The sequence below is a fragment of the Antechinus flavipes genome, chromosome 1, assembly GCF_016432865.1.
Source record: "Antechinus flavipes isolate AdamAnt ecotype Samford, QLD, Australia chromosome 1, AdamAnt_v2, whole genome shotgun sequence".
Taxonomy (NCBI): domain Eukaryota; kingdom Metazoa; phylum Chordata; class Mammalia; order Dasyuromorphia; family Dasyuridae; genus Antechinus; species Antechinus flavipes.
In genome coordinates this window covers 157,667,110-157,685,356 of record NC_067398.1, presented here as the reverse complement: position 1 = coordinate 157,685,356, position 18,247 = coordinate 157,667,110, and the positions used below count along the sequence as shown (strand labels likewise).

General features: G+C 35.1%; 1 protein-coding gene across 1 annotated transcript in view; it reads left to right on the top strand.

The window, feature by feature from the left end:
* PDE8B (phosphodiesterase 8B) overlaps window positions 1-18,247 on the top strand; it is a 278,793-nt gene that overhangs the window by 175,610 nt on the left and 84,936 nt on the right. The window contains exons 7-10 of the mRNA XM_051991842.1: window positions 9,442-9,520; window positions 12,223-12,363; window positions 14,684-14,772; window positions 17,416-17,476. Of these exons, the coding sequence (XP_051847802.1) occupies window positions 9,442-9,520; window positions 12,223-12,363; window positions 14,684-14,772; window positions 17,416-17,476 (370 nt within the window). The remainder of the gene's footprint in view (window positions 1-9,441; window positions 9,521-12,222; window positions 12,364-14,683; window positions 14,773-17,415; window positions 17,477-18,247) is intronic.

The window sequence follows — 18,247 nt, the reverse complement described above, 5'->3', positions numbered from 1 at the left end:
TATCTACCCAAACTCTAAGCTACAGGGTGTTCCCCATGAATAAGTATATATCAATTTTCCCATTCCTTTTGTGATTTTACAGGCTATGATCACCTCTTCTTAAAACCTTTGTCCTTTTAGACTAAGGAAATTTAATCTTTCTGGCTTCCTCTGAATTATTTCAATTGTGTTTCTTTGAACGTTTCCCACCTCTGTCTTTCTTACCTCTCTGAAAACCTGAACTGTATAAAGGATTCCTGAAGCTGATTTACCATGATTATATTTCATTACCCCAAGTCTCCTTCTTATTCTTAGAAATTTCACTGTATTTTTTAAACTGCTTAGGAAATGTTTAAGCAACTGACAATAGGGTCATCTATTAATACAACTCTGCCTGTAGGATCATAGAGGCTAGGAGACCTTAAAGATCATCTAGCCCCGTGTTTCTTAAACTTTTTCTACTCATGGTTCCTTTTCACTTGAGGAATTTTTACTGTGACCCCATATTTGTACTGTATATAAAATAAGTATACAAATCAAACATTTATTGATAATAAATCATAATTATTTCTCAACCTCCACATTCAGTTATGAGACCCCATATGGGGTCACAAACCACAGTTTAAGAAGTTTTGATCTAGCCCAAGCTTCTTGTTTTATAGATGGAATTAACAATCTTTGTGACTTGGCCATGCGGAGCCAGAATTTAAATGAAGTAATTATTCCTTTAGTGTTTTCCAACAGTCTTGTGTATCTTGGTTTTTGTTTTTGTTTTGGAGGAAGAAGGGCTTTTGGGGGGGGGGGTCTTAATATTCTTAGCATGAAGACTTAGGTAAATTGTTTGTTACCTGACTGACTTAATAAAAAATCTAAGTCTGTTGCTTTCCCTTCTCTAGAATCTCCTTAAGCAGTTTCAAAGGTGGATAAGGCATGATTTTCCACAGTAGAAACCACATTGCCTTTCCTTCAATAACATCTGCTTATTAATGATACTAATTTATGCATTTTTTATAATCTCTATATTTTAATTATTTTTATGTAATAACATTTATACCATACTTCAGACTTTCAAACTCTGTGATCCAAAATAATCCACTGAGGCAGGTCATGTAAATGGATTTCACTATTAATAATAAAAAAGAAAGGAAGGAAATATAAGCATTTATTAAGTATTTACTATGTGTCAGAGGGCAGCTAGGTAGTACAGTGGATAAAACTGTCAGGTCTGGAGGCTGGAAGATTCATCTTCCTGAGGTCAAATGTGGCCTCAGAAAGTTTTTGACTCTGTGAATATGAACAAGTCTCTTCATCCTGTTTGTCTCAGTTCCTCATTTATAAAATGATCTGGAGAAGAAAATGGCAAAGCGCTCCAGTACCTCTGCCAAGATAACCCCAAATAGGGTCATGAAGAGTGACACAAACTTAAAAAATGACAACAACATAATATACCAGGTCCTGTACTAAGTGCTTTAAAAATATTATTTCATTTGATCTTCCCAACAACCCTGAGAAGTAGATGCTATTATTATATTTATTTACAACTGAGGAAACTAAAGCCAACAAAACTTGAATGACCCTGGGGTCACATAGCTAGTATATGAAAAAAGTAGAAATTCATCTTACTTTTGATTAATTTTTTGCCCATGAATTGTCTTATAGATGAACAATGTGGTTCCCCAATGTTTTGGAAGTTTATTCATTTAATTTTGTCATTGTTATTGTTTTGATGAAATATTTTAAAAGCTAGATATAGTAATAATCAATTAGCTTCATGTCTTATAATTCAGGGCGGTCACCTTGGTGTTGCCTAATTGCTATTTTTACTGTGTTAAGTCCTTTTTTTTTAAGGTATTTTTTCTGTTGTGCAATACTGAAGTCAAGCATAGTCATTCAAAATGACTCAACAGAGAAAAACCTTGAACATTACTAAGTCTGCATCAGATTATGGTTCAAGTGGAATACGACACAGAAAAGGAACAGTACGACTTTCATGTTCTCTCCCTATTCCCTGTAGTTTATAAGTACCTCAGATCTTAATGAAGAGTTAATACCTATATAATGTGTTTGTACATAGTTGTTTGCCTTTTGTCTTCCCCATTAAACTGTGAATGGGGCTGGGACTTTTGTTTTTGTTTGTTTTTGCCTTTCATTATGCTCCCTCCTCCCCCGTGTTTAGCTCTTTGATTTGACTTGACAGGAGAATGGGGTTGAGTGAGGCAGGAACCAGTGATTAGACTCAAATTCTTAATCCAAGCCTTCCAGCAACAAGTTCTGGTCCTCAGTGAACTGGATGCCTTGTTCATCCCTTCAGCAGCGATGAACCTTTGCATGAACGGAGACTCTTACTCCTTTACCTCTTACTCTTACTCCTAAATATCTGCACTGGTTTTTAAACCTAGAAAGAGTAAAACAATGGCCCAGAAGGAGTCGGTCAATGGGGCAGTTAGGAGATGGATGAGACCATCCCTCCATTCTGAGGGGAGTGCATTCTGTTTCTTGTAGAGCAGCCTGGCACCTGCTTTGATTAGTGCATTGTGATCCCTTCAGATTTTTGGTGATTTCTGAATATACAAACGATGTCAAACTCCTTCTTATATGCACTGAGTTCCCCTGGACCATAAGATCACCATAAAATATATCAGGTGACAGACTAGTTCATAGGACCATCACCCAGCCTGACATTATTGTTTTATAGATTAAAAAAACTGACTTTTAGAGATGAAATGACTTGTCCAGCATCACACAAGAAGTAATCAGCAAAGGCCAATTTCTTCCAAGCCCAGGACGTTTCCCTTGCTACTAGGCTATCTCATCTTTGATTTTCTTCCTTTTTTATGCTTTTGACCCTTGATGACCTTTGAAACTTATTGCCTTATCAAGGACACTCAAAAAATCCATATGCACTTTAGTGACAGCCAGCCCTATTATTCCCTGCACAGGTTCAGCTCCTTATTATATAATATGTGAACAATTATAGTCTAATTATATAGTGAATTACATAATGCTCTTCTCTACAATTCCACCCCCGGCTGCAACTAAATATGTAATATAACCATCATCTAGCATGGGTAATTTGTTCTGCAGAACAATATTCATTGTTCAAATTTGAGGGCTTTTTTCTACCAAGTGATGATTTAGGGGGCCCCAGCAATTCTCAGATATTGTCAATCAATATTTAGAGGGTTCATGACTTGTGTCAGTGGAAGAGTACCCCACACCTGTGAATTCAGGGTTTTTTGAGCACAGAAATGGAGAAATGTCCTTATGCTGTTTTTTTGTGGTGAGATACATCTGATCCATTTCCCTAAAAGGGCAGTTAGGACCTAACCATATTCTGAGGTGTGTGTCATGACCAACTCTTAGCCAGACACTGCTTAATAAGTATTTAGTATCAAAAAATAAGTATTTAATATCCATAATCTGGAAGGTGAACCAAACTCTGGTGTTTGTTTTAAGGCCAATCAGCTTATTAATGGCTAAGCCCTTTAGCCTGCTAAGCACACTATCGCTCCCTTTTAGTGGGGAATAATTTCTGACTGGCAAAACCTTAAGCTCTGTGGAGCAAAATGTCCCTCCCTATTAAAAGGCATTTATAGAGCCTGTTTTATTTATTTAGTGCTTTTCCAGTCCCCCCAGTCATCAGGTACTGTTCACTTTAGCTCTCTATGACAATAACCAAGTGATGGGGGAAAAAAAACATGGTATTTTAGCTTTAAAGGCTTTAAAAGACTTGCCCCACTATAATGGGACAAATCAAAGACAGGTGGTGTCCTGGGGGAACACAATCACAAGGAGAATTATTTACCATGGTAAGTGAAATGGGAGGAAGCTGGGTCTCATCATGTCCTTGTTGCAGAAATCAGTCAGGGAGCTGGTGCTCACAGTGGCAAAAATTCTTACCTTTCCACAACTTCTTTTGGCTCCCAGGGATGGTCAGTAATGGTGAAAGCTGCCCCAGGTAGGACCAACACCCTTGTCATTGCCATATTCACTGAATCTGGTTCTTAGATCTGCTTTTTTAATGAACATATGAACAATTTAGTTTGACAAAGATTCATTACATGCCTACTATGCACAAAGTACTATGCACAAAAAGATACTAAGATGAAAAATGATACAGACCCTATTTTCTCAGTGATTACAGTCTATCAGCAAGTCAATTAACAAGTATTTATTGACCCTATTTTCTCAGTGCTTACAATCTATCAGCAAGTCAATTAACAAGTATTTATTAAACCCTTTTCGGGGGTGGGGCTGTGGTAAGAGCTGGGGATACAAGCACAAAAAAGGAAACAATTACTCATAAGAAACATATTCTAAAGAGGCCGATAATAAGAATATAAACTAATATATACAATAAATATGAAAGGAATAGATACAAATAGATAGAAATACAAGTGGAAGCTAGTTTATGAAGGAGAATGGTCACAAATAGTTCTGGGTGAATCAGGAAAAGCTCCATGTACCTAATTGTAGTAGATTGTGCTTGATTGTACCTTAACAGAGAGGACAGGTAAGGAGGGAGAGCATCCCATGGAGGGGGAACTCTTGAAAAGGCAGCAAGAGTGTGCTGATAAAAGTTTAACAACCAGTTCTTTAAAATTTTATTGCAGTCTTCCAAGTTTGAACTGAATTATTAATATATTATCCTTTACTTAAGTATAGAAAATTAACCAAACAACAACTCAAGCCCTGATTTACCACACTTGGAGATTTCTGATGTATAAATACTCCCACTATAAAGTTAACAATTGGCTCTTGCAAGCCAGTACAATCTAGCACCAACATACTCCTGATTTGGAGCTTTATGGTTGAGAAGCAGAGAGAAGATCAAGTTGGTTAGCTACAAAGTGCAGGATGGGGAGTGATACCCAATGAGGTTAAGACGATAGGTTGAGATCAGGTTGGGTAGGACCTTAAAAGTTAAAAAGAGAAATTTTATTTAATACTAGAAACAATAAGAACCCAGCAGAATTGGTTTGGTAGGACAGTCACATTTTATGTGCCTGAAGTACTGTGATAGCAACATGTATGTTAGACTGCCTTGGTGAGAGGCAAGTCAAAGAGATCAAAGTGATCTCTAAGTGGTCATGAGAGCTTAAACCAAGATGGTGATATTGTAAGCAGAGAAACATGAGAATTGTTATGGGGGAAGGAGTGGACATTTTGGCCAACTGATTGGATAGGTGGGCACAAAGAGAGTAAAAAGTCATGGTTAATACTGAGGTAACAAACCTGAGAGACTAGTGGAATTTTTCATGGAAATAGGGAACCTTGGGAGGAGAGGAATAAAAATGAGATCAGTTTGGAACATTATGGCTTTGAGATGTTGATTATAATGGGAATGAATCATAGAACCTTAGATTTAGAAGGGGCTATTTATTTCAATCTCCTCATTTTATCAACAAAAAGACTTGCCCAGTGTTATAGAGGTGTTTAGTTGTATAGCTGAATTTCTGCTTATCTAATCCCCATTCAAAGATTCTTCCAGGGATCCTCTCCTCAATATGTTGTCCAATAAAATCACCTGTATAGGTTATCTAGATATTACAGGTATTTTAGTACTTGTTACATCTTCCTTTTGTTTCTGTTGGCAATTCTTCAATTTTTTTCTTAGAGGTAAATGCAATTAAACAGAATTCTAGAGTTTCCAAGAACAGAAAGTTAATAAAATAAAAACACATCAGCATGAATGGTATTGATTATTAATATGAGCAATTAAGTTTTCAAACAGGGAACATGACTCATATTGATTACCTCATTTTTCTGTTAGTTTATTTAAAATAAGCCATCATGTTAAAAAGATCTAAAGTTTATCTAAACACTGAAGTCCCACAGTATTGCTCTCTAGGGGTAATTAATTTGTAAGAATTAGTTATTCCCTTTTACCTAGATTGCTCATAAAAATATATCCTATTGGGTATTTTTTTAATGTTTTATTGACAATTACCAAAGATAATGGCTTAATAGATATAGGACACAGCATTTAAGAATTTTTTTAAGGCTACAACTTGAAAGGGTAGCAAAGATAGTGTTTTAAAATATTCTTTTACATACTTACCCAAAAATACATACACATACGCTTAAGGATTGGACAAGGAATTAATCCATAACTCAATAACATTTATAGGGTAAGACCTAATTTAGCAAGTACTGATATTTGAATCATTGGCTTAAGCAAAATATAATTCTTGGGGGGCGGCATTTAATCATTTTATTAACAAGGGCAACAGGTTATTAAAAATAATGGTCATTTGGCTATCTCTTTTAGACCAAAGATAAACATTTTATCAAGGATTTCTTGGGACTGATGAGGGGGAGACAATGTGAAAGAGGGAAAATGAAAAATGAATGACAAAATTGCTTGACAAACACCAAAGGGGCAATCCCTTTTAATAACATTGACAAAATCAAAGAATGCATTCTCCTTTGATAAGTAGACCTTACAGGTAAAAGACACAAAGGAAAAAATTAGATTCCTTTAGAAACATCTGATACAGTCCTGAGAAGAACCACAGGATTTTTGTTTTTCTCCACCTCAGATCACTTGTAGAAGTTTTCTGCAAAATTGATCTCAAAATAATTCAGCAAGGTATATTTCTTGCATCCTTGTCTTCAGATACTTTTTTTTGAATGCACCTGCAAGCAAATGAAGGACAGGGACAGGTACATCATGATTATCTGATTCTTTTTGGAGGTCCTTTTTATGAACGAATAAAAACAAAATGTTTTGGATGAAGATAGTTTTTCTTGGCCTAATACCTGGAGGCATTTTAGTGGACATATATCTTTTATTTTAATGTTCATTTTTGTTTTCATATGCCTCTGCCCCTTCTCCTTTCAATGTTAATTTGTACATGAAGTATGACAGAAAGATTACTTAGCTTTAATTTTCAGATCATATGGACAAAAGCAGTTGGAAAAGAGACTTTCACTCATTAAAAACTAGCATGTAGAGACATTTTATGAGTCAGTCTATCTAGTATATAGGGCTAAATGATGTACCTGGTGTCAAGAAGAGCTAAGCTCAAGTTGTAAATCTGAAACACTGCTGTGAGGCTGTGGCCAAGTCATTCACTCAAACCTTAGTTTTTTCATCTGTAAAATGATGAAATCTGTGGCACCTGCCTTCAAGGATAATGAGAAATTCAATGCAAATTTGAAATATATCTACTATTATTTCCACCCACCACATTTTCTCAATTGAATGAATAAAAAGGCATTTATTAATCACCTGCTGAATTCTATGCACTACGCTAAGTGCTGGGGATACAAATATAAAAATCAAACAATCCCATATCACACTCTGTCCATATGTCATTGGATTCCAGTTTTCTTCAGATAATTTCACAAATCCTTCATCATAGGGGATTTATTCTGTTGGCTACTGAGGCCTTTCTCCAAATATGTTGACATTGCATTGGGTACCACTGGAGTAGATAGGCTGCCTTTTTCACTATGTAGTCTCTAGTTTTAATTGTACAGCTCTTGATCATATCATTTACACTATTTTTGACATATTTCTTCATTGGTAAAAATGCTGCATCCTCTTCACCCATTAGGCATATCACCATCGCTTTCCTGTTTAATTCTTTGGAGACTTTGTTATTCCATTATTAATAGTCATATAACATCATTGGAAAATGCCAATTTTACAAAGATGGGCCATAATTTCCAGAAAAAGTTTAGAGGCAAATATATAATGCAATTTTTCAACTACAATCCAGTATAATGTCTTCCTTCTCAATTCTGAGCCTAGCTTATTATCAAGCTTCATTATTTTTGAAAGACTTAGAACTCTATGTATTGTCCACCCCTTCTTTTTTTCTAATAAATTCTACCCTGATCATCATTATTATGTTTGTATTTCTTATTTTCTATCCCTGATGACTCCTATGTTTACTTCTATTCACTACCTTGTCGTATTATTACTTAACCTGCCCACCCCAAGGATTCCTCTCGTATTGTCTCCCTCACACTTTCCCTCTATTTTTGTCCTATTCCTGTTCTCCTATACACTTTATCCCATTCCCATTAATCGACAAGCCTTTTTATTTCCCTCTTTTTCTTAATCCTTTCCCCCACTTATTTCTTTATAAATTTAGAAGACTTTTAATACCTTTGAGATAAATATATATTTCCCCTCTTTAACCCATTCCCAGTAAGGGGCAATTTCAGAACAAACAGCCCTTCTCCCCCATCTTATTCTTCTGTGTCCACAATTCCTCTGCACCTCATTTGTATAGCATAATTATTATTTTTACTTTTTCCCACACAGTTTTGTTTTTCATATTCAGCTCTACCCCAATTTTTCTTTGGAACTACAAATGATTAATGACAGTCTCAGACATGTGATTTACATTTCCATGTATAAAGCATAGTTTGTCCTTAATGTGTCCCCTAAAAGTAGTCTTTGATATTTACCTTATATTTCTCTTGGACCTTAATGTCTAGTTTTTCTATTTAGCTCAGGTCTTTTTGCAATAACATCCTGAAAATCTGGCAATTCATTGAATGTCCATTTTTTCCCATTCAGAATTATGCTTAACTTTACTGGGTATGATATTTTTGCCCAGAACTTTAGTTCTTTTGTGTGTGTGTGTGTGTGTGTGTGTGTGTGTGTGTGTGTGTGTGTTCCAATACCTCTGTTTCTTTTAATATAGTCACTGTTAGGTCTGGTGTGATTTTAATTGTGATTCTGTCATATTTATATCACTTTTTCTTGTTGCTTATAATATATTCTCCTTAATCTGAGGGTTTCAGAATTTGGACATGATGTTCCTGTATATTTTCTATTTTCTCTCTTGTTCTAACACTTTATAACAATTTTCTTTAATTATTTCTTGTTGTTATTGTATTAAGAAACTTTTTTGTCCATAGCTTTTAGGCAGTTCAATTATTCTTAGGTTTTCTCTTCTTAATGTGTTCTGCAGATGAGTTTTTATTGTGAAATATCTTATGTTCTCTTCTTTTTTTTTCATTCTTTTATGTTGTTTTATTATTTCTTGGTCTCTTATAACTTTACTGGCTTCCCCTTGCCCAATTATGGTTTTCAAGAAGTCATTTTCTTCCTTAAGATTCTGGATCTCCTTTTCCAGTTAGTTGACTTTCTTTTCATAATTTTCTTGGTTTGGGGGCAGCTAAATGGTGCAATGAATAGAATACCAGCCTTGAAGATAGAGGATCTGAGTTCAAATTCTGCCTGAGAAACTTACTACTTACGTGTGTATGTGTGTGTGTGTGTATCTTTTATTTATATATATATTATATATTTATATATATAAAATCTGTTTTCCTCTATACTCACACACACACACACACACACGCACACAGAGTATAGAGGAAAACAGATTTTATGCATCCTGTGAATTGATTAACTTAAAAAGGCAGCAAGTAAAACAAACAACCTGAGAAAATGCTTTGGTTTTACAATAAAACTAATGACACATTTGCATTTTTCAGGGCATGTAACTCAATTTTTACGGCACTTGACCATTGTCATGAAGCCATAGAAATAACCAGCGATGATCATGTCATTCAGGTATGGAACAGAATGTTTGTTTTTAAAAACATAGATGGGAAATGTTTTTATGCTTTGCCATGATGTCTGATCTGAGTCCTTGCTCTAAGGGAAAGTAACACTAAGCATTCCCAATTTTCTTTCTTGAACTGGGGTCAGGTTCAAGCCTTAGTTAACTACTAAATTCTCATTACAACTAGATCCCAATTAGTGTGAATGTAATGAATCCTATGGAACAGTTACATGTATTTGACTTCACACTATTTGAAGTTATAATTGTGTAAAAATATGCTAATTTGTTCCAGCCCAATGGAAAGATATAATGGTAATTTAAATGACATACCCATTTCACAGAATTCATTATTCATATCAATCAGGGCCTAATTGTAATTCCAGTTTCATTAATTGGGCATCCGTAATCTTTAGGAAATGGACAGATATTTTTCTTTGGCTAGCTCCCATGCTTAGGGCTTAATTAAGCATGTAAATAGTGTTTTTAGAGCAACCCATTTACTCAAAAGCATTTGACATGCTGATGTTAGACCATTATTTATATTAATTAAAGCAAAATTTTTATATGTTTGAATTTTATGTAGTTTGTTGGGAGTTTTTTCAGTTTGTTTGGACCACTGTTTTTAATAGAAAGAGGAAAATTCCAGGGAAAAAATTTGCTCTACTATTTATTTTTGTTTGTTTGTTTTTTTTATTAAATCTTTTTATTTGCCAAGCATATGCATGGGTAATTTTTCCAATATTGTCCCTTGCATAACTTTTTGTTCCAAATTTTCCTCTCCTTCTCTCCACCCCCTCCCCTAGGTGGCAGATAGTCCAATACATGTTAAATATGTTGAAATACCCATTAGATCCAATACATGTATACATATTTATATAGTTATCTTGTTATACATGAAAAATCAAATCAAAAAGAAAAAAAAGAAAAACTGAGAAAGAAAACAAAATGCAAGCAAACAACAATAGAGAGAGTGAGAATGCTATGTTGTGGTCCACACTTTGTTCCCACAGTTCTCTCTCTGGGTGTAAATGGCTCTCTTCCTCACTGAACAAGTGGAACTGGTTTGAATCCTCTCAATGTTGAAGAGAGCCACATCCCTCAGAACTGATCATCGTATAATCTTGTTGTTGCCGTTCTACTACTTCTAATAAGCAATACCTCAAAATCTCAGAGTTGTCTGAAGCATTGAGAAATTAAATTTACCTATAGTCACAAAACTGATAAGTATTGGAGCTAAAATTTGAACTCAGATGTTCCTGAATATTAGGATGGTTGTCTATCTACTTGCCTCTTAGTTACAATTATTAAATATTTATAATAAAAGTTTTTCTTTCTTTTAAAATTAGCTCATATATGTATAATTAGTAATACATATATGTATGTGTATTACTAATTAAAGTAATTCGATAACAAAAGTGAAATTAAATGACCTGGAGCCAGAAAGAAGTGAGTTCAAATCTAACTCAAACACAGACTAGTTGTGTGATCCTGAGTAAATCGTCCAACATTTATCTCAGTTTCCTCAACTGTAAAATGGGAATAATAATAGCACCTTGCCTCCTAGGGTTGTGAGGATCAAATGAAATGACATTTTTAAAGTGCTTAGCACAGTGCTTGATAGAGACTAAGCACTTAGTAAATGCCCATTTCCTGAATTCTTAATTAAAATTGTCTTATGGCTTAGTCTTTTTTAAGTGTGAGATTTCACTTTCTGTGTCAGTCCAGACTGCCAGCAGTAGGAAAGGAGCACACATCACTGAAAATAAAATTTTTATTCTAAGTTCAGTGACTATGATAGACAAGATTGAGCAACTACCTGTCAATCAAATAGCTTTTGTCACATAAACTTTTGCATGCAACAAATGACAGTTTTCAGTGCATTGGCCTTAAATTACATACTTCTAAGCAAAAGTTTGGGAAGAGATCTCCTTGATTCCACTGTTCTCAGAAAGTCTTCCTCATGCTCCATGGATTGTTCTTTTTTTCATGTTCTTCCTCTTTATACCTTTTTTGATATCTATAAGAATTAAGGTAATCTCTGGGTAGTAGTATATCCATTTGTGAGAATGAATGGAAAAACTATGCAAAAAAACAATCTAGACTTTATCAGGGCAACTAACTAAGTAAAAGATAGGGAAGGTAAAAACAATTTGGTGGAGATACAAAGCTTTTTAATTACTTAAGCCATAATCTGATGGATGGCTTATTTAGTTTTAGCTTTAGTGTTTCTTCGCTGAGTTCTTATTCACCAGAGACTGTAGAAAGTGGCAAAGTATGTATACCAAGTTGCTCAGCCTCTAAAGTAATAGGTCTTGACTCTTTCTAAATGATAATTAGGAAATTAATTAATCAAAATAACTTTTGATTTTCCTCAAAATCTTGAGATCCGTGACAAAGTGTCTGTGTGGCTATAGGGAGGTGTCAATCGTTCACTTAGGAAGGAGGCATTGTAGTAGCAATTAGTCCAAGCTCTGCTTTGCTCTCAGAATTGCTTATTGGAGGAATTGTGTTAATATGGTGGCCAACTGAAAATCAGGTAGGTTTGATCAGTACATTGTGACTGACCTGCTGATGACTTTTATTCACTATGTTTCTAATAACATGACAATTCACAGCATAGCTAATTCTAAAGACAACTTAATAGAAGAGAAAACACATTGATTCTGCTTTTTGTTCTGTAATCTCTCCTGGAATTATTTGTTTTTATCAGTATGTCAACCCCGCTTTTGAAAGGATGATGGGCTATCACAAGGGAGAGCTCATAGGTAAAGAACTCACTGAATTGCCCAAAAGTGACCAAAACCGTGCAGATCTTCTGGACACCATTAACACTTGCATCAAGAAGGGAAAGGTTAGTGAATGCTCTTTCCATTCCTTTTAGAAGATTCCTGGGAATCTCCATTTTGTGGTTTTTAAGATCTGATTAGTTACAAATATTATAGTGAATTAAAACCTTTAGTTTCTATGTACAAAGTATCTCTTTGAGGTGTTTTTGGATCTCTTATATCATAAACTGTTATTTCATTCCTGATAATCTCTATAGTATTAGTTAATCTGGTTTTAAAGAAAAAAATTCTTATATCCATATACATATCTTCACTGTTCCTTATTAATTGAATTAGCTATCAATCAGTGAGCATTTATGAAGGAAGGAAGGAAAGAAGGAAGAAAAAGGAAGGAAAGAAAGGAGAAAAAGAAAGAAAGAAAGAATCCCTACTTAACAAGGAATTTAGAATCCAATGAGGAAGATAAGAACATATATAAGTATATGCAGCACAAATATAAAGATAATAAATATAGAATAGTTAAATGTGAGGTGTTTTGGGAAAGAGAGAAGGAACTATCAGTTTAGGTGATCAAGAAAGTTTTGAGTTGTAATTTGAAGAAGAGAGGGATTCTTTGAGAAAGAGGTAAGAGAGGTGAAAGTGAAACATTCTATGATAAAGAAGAATTCCACATTATGATTTGCTATGAGTTCTGTTTATCCAGAGACATATGTTTTCTCTTTATCTCTTCATCTGTGTGACTACACATACATATATATTCAATACACCAATAACAAGTCACATTGTATCATTCTACTCTTTACTTCCTGATGCATTTATCTATCATTTGTTGCAACCAGCTTTGGTCTAAATAAAGTTGACACTTTGCAATTATAGACTCATAGATTGGAAGGGACTTTGGAAGTTATTTAGTTCAACTTTCTTATTTTATAATGGAGGAAATTGGGTCACAAAGAAGTTAAGTGACTTTTCTAGTCATACAAGGAATAAACTGCAAAACCAGAATTCAAGCTTAGTTTTAACTAGATCTGGTGCAATGTATTTCTCACTGCACTCTACTGACTGGTCTGTTAACAGATCTGCCCTATTGCAAACTGTTTGATGACCTGGTTGCCAGACGTGCATTATGACCAAAAGCCTGAATTTTAAGAGTTCAGAGTAGCCATCTAATCAACCCAAATACAAAAGTCATTCACACCCTAACTTCCCTGGAATGTGGTAAATTCCTTGAGTTTAGAGAGTCCTTTTCTCCCTTTCTCAAAATTCATTACAATTTCTTAATTGTTATTTATCTTCCCACAATGATGTAAAATAGTGTGTTCAGCTTGTAGGAAGATTGGTGATCCATCAGGCAGTATTCACCAATTGGATTCTGATTGGGGAAATTGTGAGATAAAAGTGAAAAGAACATATTGGTTGCTAAATACCACCAAGGGACTTCTTAAAAACACATTAAAATGTGTATAGAATTGTCACACTGTTCCACCATGGTCCCCAAGCAAAGTATGAACCAGTTGGCTAGAGAAGGAAGGATGGGGAAACAGAAGCCAGAAAAGACTCCTTTTGCCCGGCTGTTCTTATATTTGGGCAGTTAGGTGGCACAGTAGATAAAACATGAAGTTTGGAATCAGCAAGAATCATCTTCATGAGGCATTTGTAGTTGTGTAACTCTAGGCAAGCCACTTAACTCTGTTTGCCTCTGTTTCCTCATCTGTAAAATGAGCTGGAGAAGGAAATGGTGAACCACTTCAGTATCTCCACCTAGAAAATCTCAAATGGGGTCACAAAGACTAATGACAAAACAACAATATTAACAATAGCAAAGTGCCTAGGATGTTTTGAGAAATGCCCAAAATCTGAATATTCAAAGGATAATGACTGCTCCATTCTTGTCCCCATTATTGCATATTCTCCTTTTTCTTTTAAAGTTTATAACAGGAGGAAAGTTGCATTCCTCCCCTAGCCTCTTCCAAGATTGGGGAAAGAATTCCATATGTGCTCCCTCAATGATCCTGGCAGGATGCTTTAGCATCCTGTAGAAATCCTTGTAGACTTCACAGTATAAAGTTGGATTGGATTCTTTGCTTCCATCTCCCCTGTTCTTGATTTCTCCCTTTCTCTCCCAGAATTCATTTTCCTCAGACACAAAATGGATATGATGATTACAATAGAATTGCTAGGTGTAAAGAACTTTGTAATTTCACTACTTGATGCCCATTAACCTTTCTTGGAGAAAGTCAAACTTGAGAAACAACCTCAAGTTTTTACTATTGTATTTTTACATATGAAAGTCTTTTTCACCCTTTTAAAATCAAGTAATTGGGACTTTTTTTTGACCAAATGATGAATAGTGACTTAGAAACTTAAATGTTTCTATTTATATAGGAATGGCAAGGAGTTTACTATGCCAGAAGAAAATCAGGAGACAGTGTTCAACAGCATGTGAAGATCACACCAGTGATTGGCCAAGGAGGGTGAGAAATTAATTTTGAACTCTTATAGTAAATGACAAAGATGTATTGTGCTTTCTTTAGCAAGTGCTACCATTACAGGTTCATGAATACAATAACATTTCTATTTGGGGCATGACTACTAAGATAAGTTCTATTCATATGGACTATTTGTGCCTGACCTGTGGTAGAGCCTTCCGAGCTCATCTTGGGCTTATCAACCACAGTGGGAGTGATGTCATTTTGATCCTTTGGTCCACCACCAATTCTATCTAAAAAAAGAGACTTCCTTACCCTTGCTATCCACAATATCTTTCATAAACTATATCATGTCCCTCTATGTTTTTCAGGCACCCAATCTCATGGGATGACCTTTGCTGTTTCTCCTTAAGGGAAAGAGCTCTCTGCTTTAGCCTGAGCCATTGCATCATGCTACTGCTTCTTGAAAGGATAAATTTCCAGACCCTCTACAGTATATGAGGTTATTCCTCTCCAGGGAATCCCCCTCTTCCTTGTATCTCTGAGAGGATAATACAGCAGCTCTCAGGCTGGTTGGCAGATAGAGGTAAAGACGAACAAGAGAGGTCATTTGATTGAGGAAGAAAAACATGTTAGCTCCGAGCTGGCGAGATCCAGTTTCATTTAATCTCTGATCTTAAAGAGACGTACAATTGTTTTATGTCACCATAAGGGAAGGTAAACGTGCAATTTGATTTCCTCTCCCATGTGAACTTTGTGAGAAAGTAAACTGGGCCAAACAGGATACAGTGCTATTTAATCACTTACAATAAATTACTGATTAGGCTTTGTAAGTTAACCTGAAGCATTAATACCATTTTAATAATATATGGCAGTATGTGTACATAAGAGACACATGGAATCATACAAAATTATTTAGAGGACAAAAAAGGTAGGAACACTTTTGGCAACCCAGCAATGAATAGATGATGTAAAGATTTATTTCCTGTGAATACCACTTGATTTATCAATGTTTATGTTACCAGAAGAATCACACATCCAGTATAATGTTCCAATTCAATAAATAACAAATGACTATTGTGTACAGAACTCTAGGTTAGGCTCTGGGGGATGGGATATAGAAGGTGAGAATAAAACACCACCACAAATTGCTTTCAAGTGTTTCCTCACAATAATTCTATGAGTTCAGGTACTATTATCTTGATTTTTAGAGCCTAGATATGCTAAGGTTACAAGACTATGGAAGGGATGAAAATGTTTCCCCATTAAATTGTACTTATTTTTCAATGTTGAGAGTACTTCTCAGACTCGATCCAAAGCATACTGCCTAATGCTGTACATTATATTCTTTTCCTCTAATATTGTCTAGCCAATACAATTATTCATAAGCAAACTGGCAGAGGCTTTAGAGACTCACAGGTGCAGTTTGCTGAACTGCCATTTCTTTCAGCAACTTACTTTCAAATGCCATGTGCCTGCCAATTTTGCCTAATCCCATCTTACTTTTATCATCCTTAGGCCCAGTCTACTTAGAAAACCAAAGCAAAGAACCTATTGTTTCCAACCTGAATCATCTAGGTAACCAAACAAAATAGACATCTCTTTAAGAATAGTCTTTCTGAGAATCCTAATTGATGCATCTGTATAACAAGCAAAAGAAAAAAAAAAGTAGGCTGTTCATTCTTTGCATGGGATTCCATTGCCTCAATCATCTCTATTGTCGTTGAGTTGGGGTTTTTGTTGTTGTTTTCCCCAGTCATGGGCAACAAGATATTTTGTTTAAAGTGCCCATTTGGTGAAGAATGTTGCACGTTGACGAAGCAAATATTCTAAGAGCTTCTGCTCTTATTAAGCCAAAAGTTAAGCCAAAAGAAGATATAAAACTTTGAGTCTGTAAAAATAATTTAATGAAATTGATCTTACCAATATGATGACAAGTCACTGTGAATGTTTTTTTCAAGCAGTTGTGCTAGCCAATGTTGAGATACACACACACACACACACACACACACACACACACACACACACACTTGTGTAGTCTCCTTTGTAATTACAAACAAATGTGAAGTGGTTAATTAGAATTACGGTCTATGTCCTTGCAAAAAATTTTTCTCTGTGTCAAACTCTCTGGCTCATATGGGAATGGAACTGCAAATGTTGACTGTATTAGCACTACGCCTAATAGCAGTTTTTGGCATGAAAATCATGGGAGTTAAAGACCAAAACAATAGGACAATTGCATTTTCCCTAGGTGTACCCATAAGTCTCATGGTTTGTCCAAGTACCTTAAAATAATTACTGTGACCAAGCAGTTGCAGATGACTATAACCACTTATATGTATAAGGATAACTAATGCAAGGATTCTCATTGTTTCACTGAAGACTTCAGTTACTGAATGAAGAAAATATTAAGAAAACACTGTTTTATTTTGATGCAAAAATAGGGTTTTTTATACGTGAACATGAAGACATACATTTCTGCATGCATGTGTAGACTGACATGTTTTGGATATGAAAAACAATCTCTAGGATGCTTTTGTAAAATAATATTTTTTTCATTTTAAAATCTGGCCTCAAATCACCTTTGGGGTTATGTCATAAGAGAAAGCTTGTTAATGGATTTAGTGTCCTGATTTGTGGCACCATCTCTTTTCTGATTTACTAATCATGGATTATTTATGTTATTAGGAAAATTAGACATTTTGTGTCTCTCAAGAAACTGTGTTGTACTGCTGACAGCAATAAACAGGTACTGTATTCCATTGCTCCTTCTATCATGGTCCCCTTGTCGTGCGTTAACTTTTTATGGATTTTCTCTTGTCATTTCTTTGGATCTTGGTCTTCACTAATCAATTTAAAAAATCATACAGAAAATCCAGCCCTTCTAACAAAATATTGCTACAGAAAATAGTCCTTCGTTGCTGCAATCAAAACACGAGTTGTAAATTGAGTGATATCTATTCAGAAAAAGTGATTGCTACATTGTTTAACCAGAATTGCCTAGTAAAATCTCAAATTTCCAAACTCATTATTTTCTCAGATTGATGGTAAAATAAGTGAAGTTAATGAGACAGTGACTATACCACTACCCAGTTCATTTCATAATCACTTCATTTCTCCTGATAAAGAGCAGTATACTTTTTAAAACTCACATGTTCTTTTGACAGATTCCCCCCGCCCAACTCTTAAATAACAAGCATATAACCACAGAAAATTTCTATATCTTTTAAGTTTCTAAAATGGAAAAATTCACTTTTTTTTTGAAAATTGAATGGCTTAAAAATAAATTCCTATATTAAGACAAAAATATAAGGTGGCAATGCTGGTTGTCTTCCTTAAAGACCTACTTTAATGCCTCCTCGTGGTTTAGAGCCAGCAAAGTATAAGATCTGGCAAGTCCTGCCAAACTGCCATCTATAGTTCTGTAGAGAGGCCATACAATAAAGATGAACATGATTTCAACCAAACTAACTTTTAAAGACCATGCCCTAGGTCACAGACTGGTAGTAAGCTGCATTGA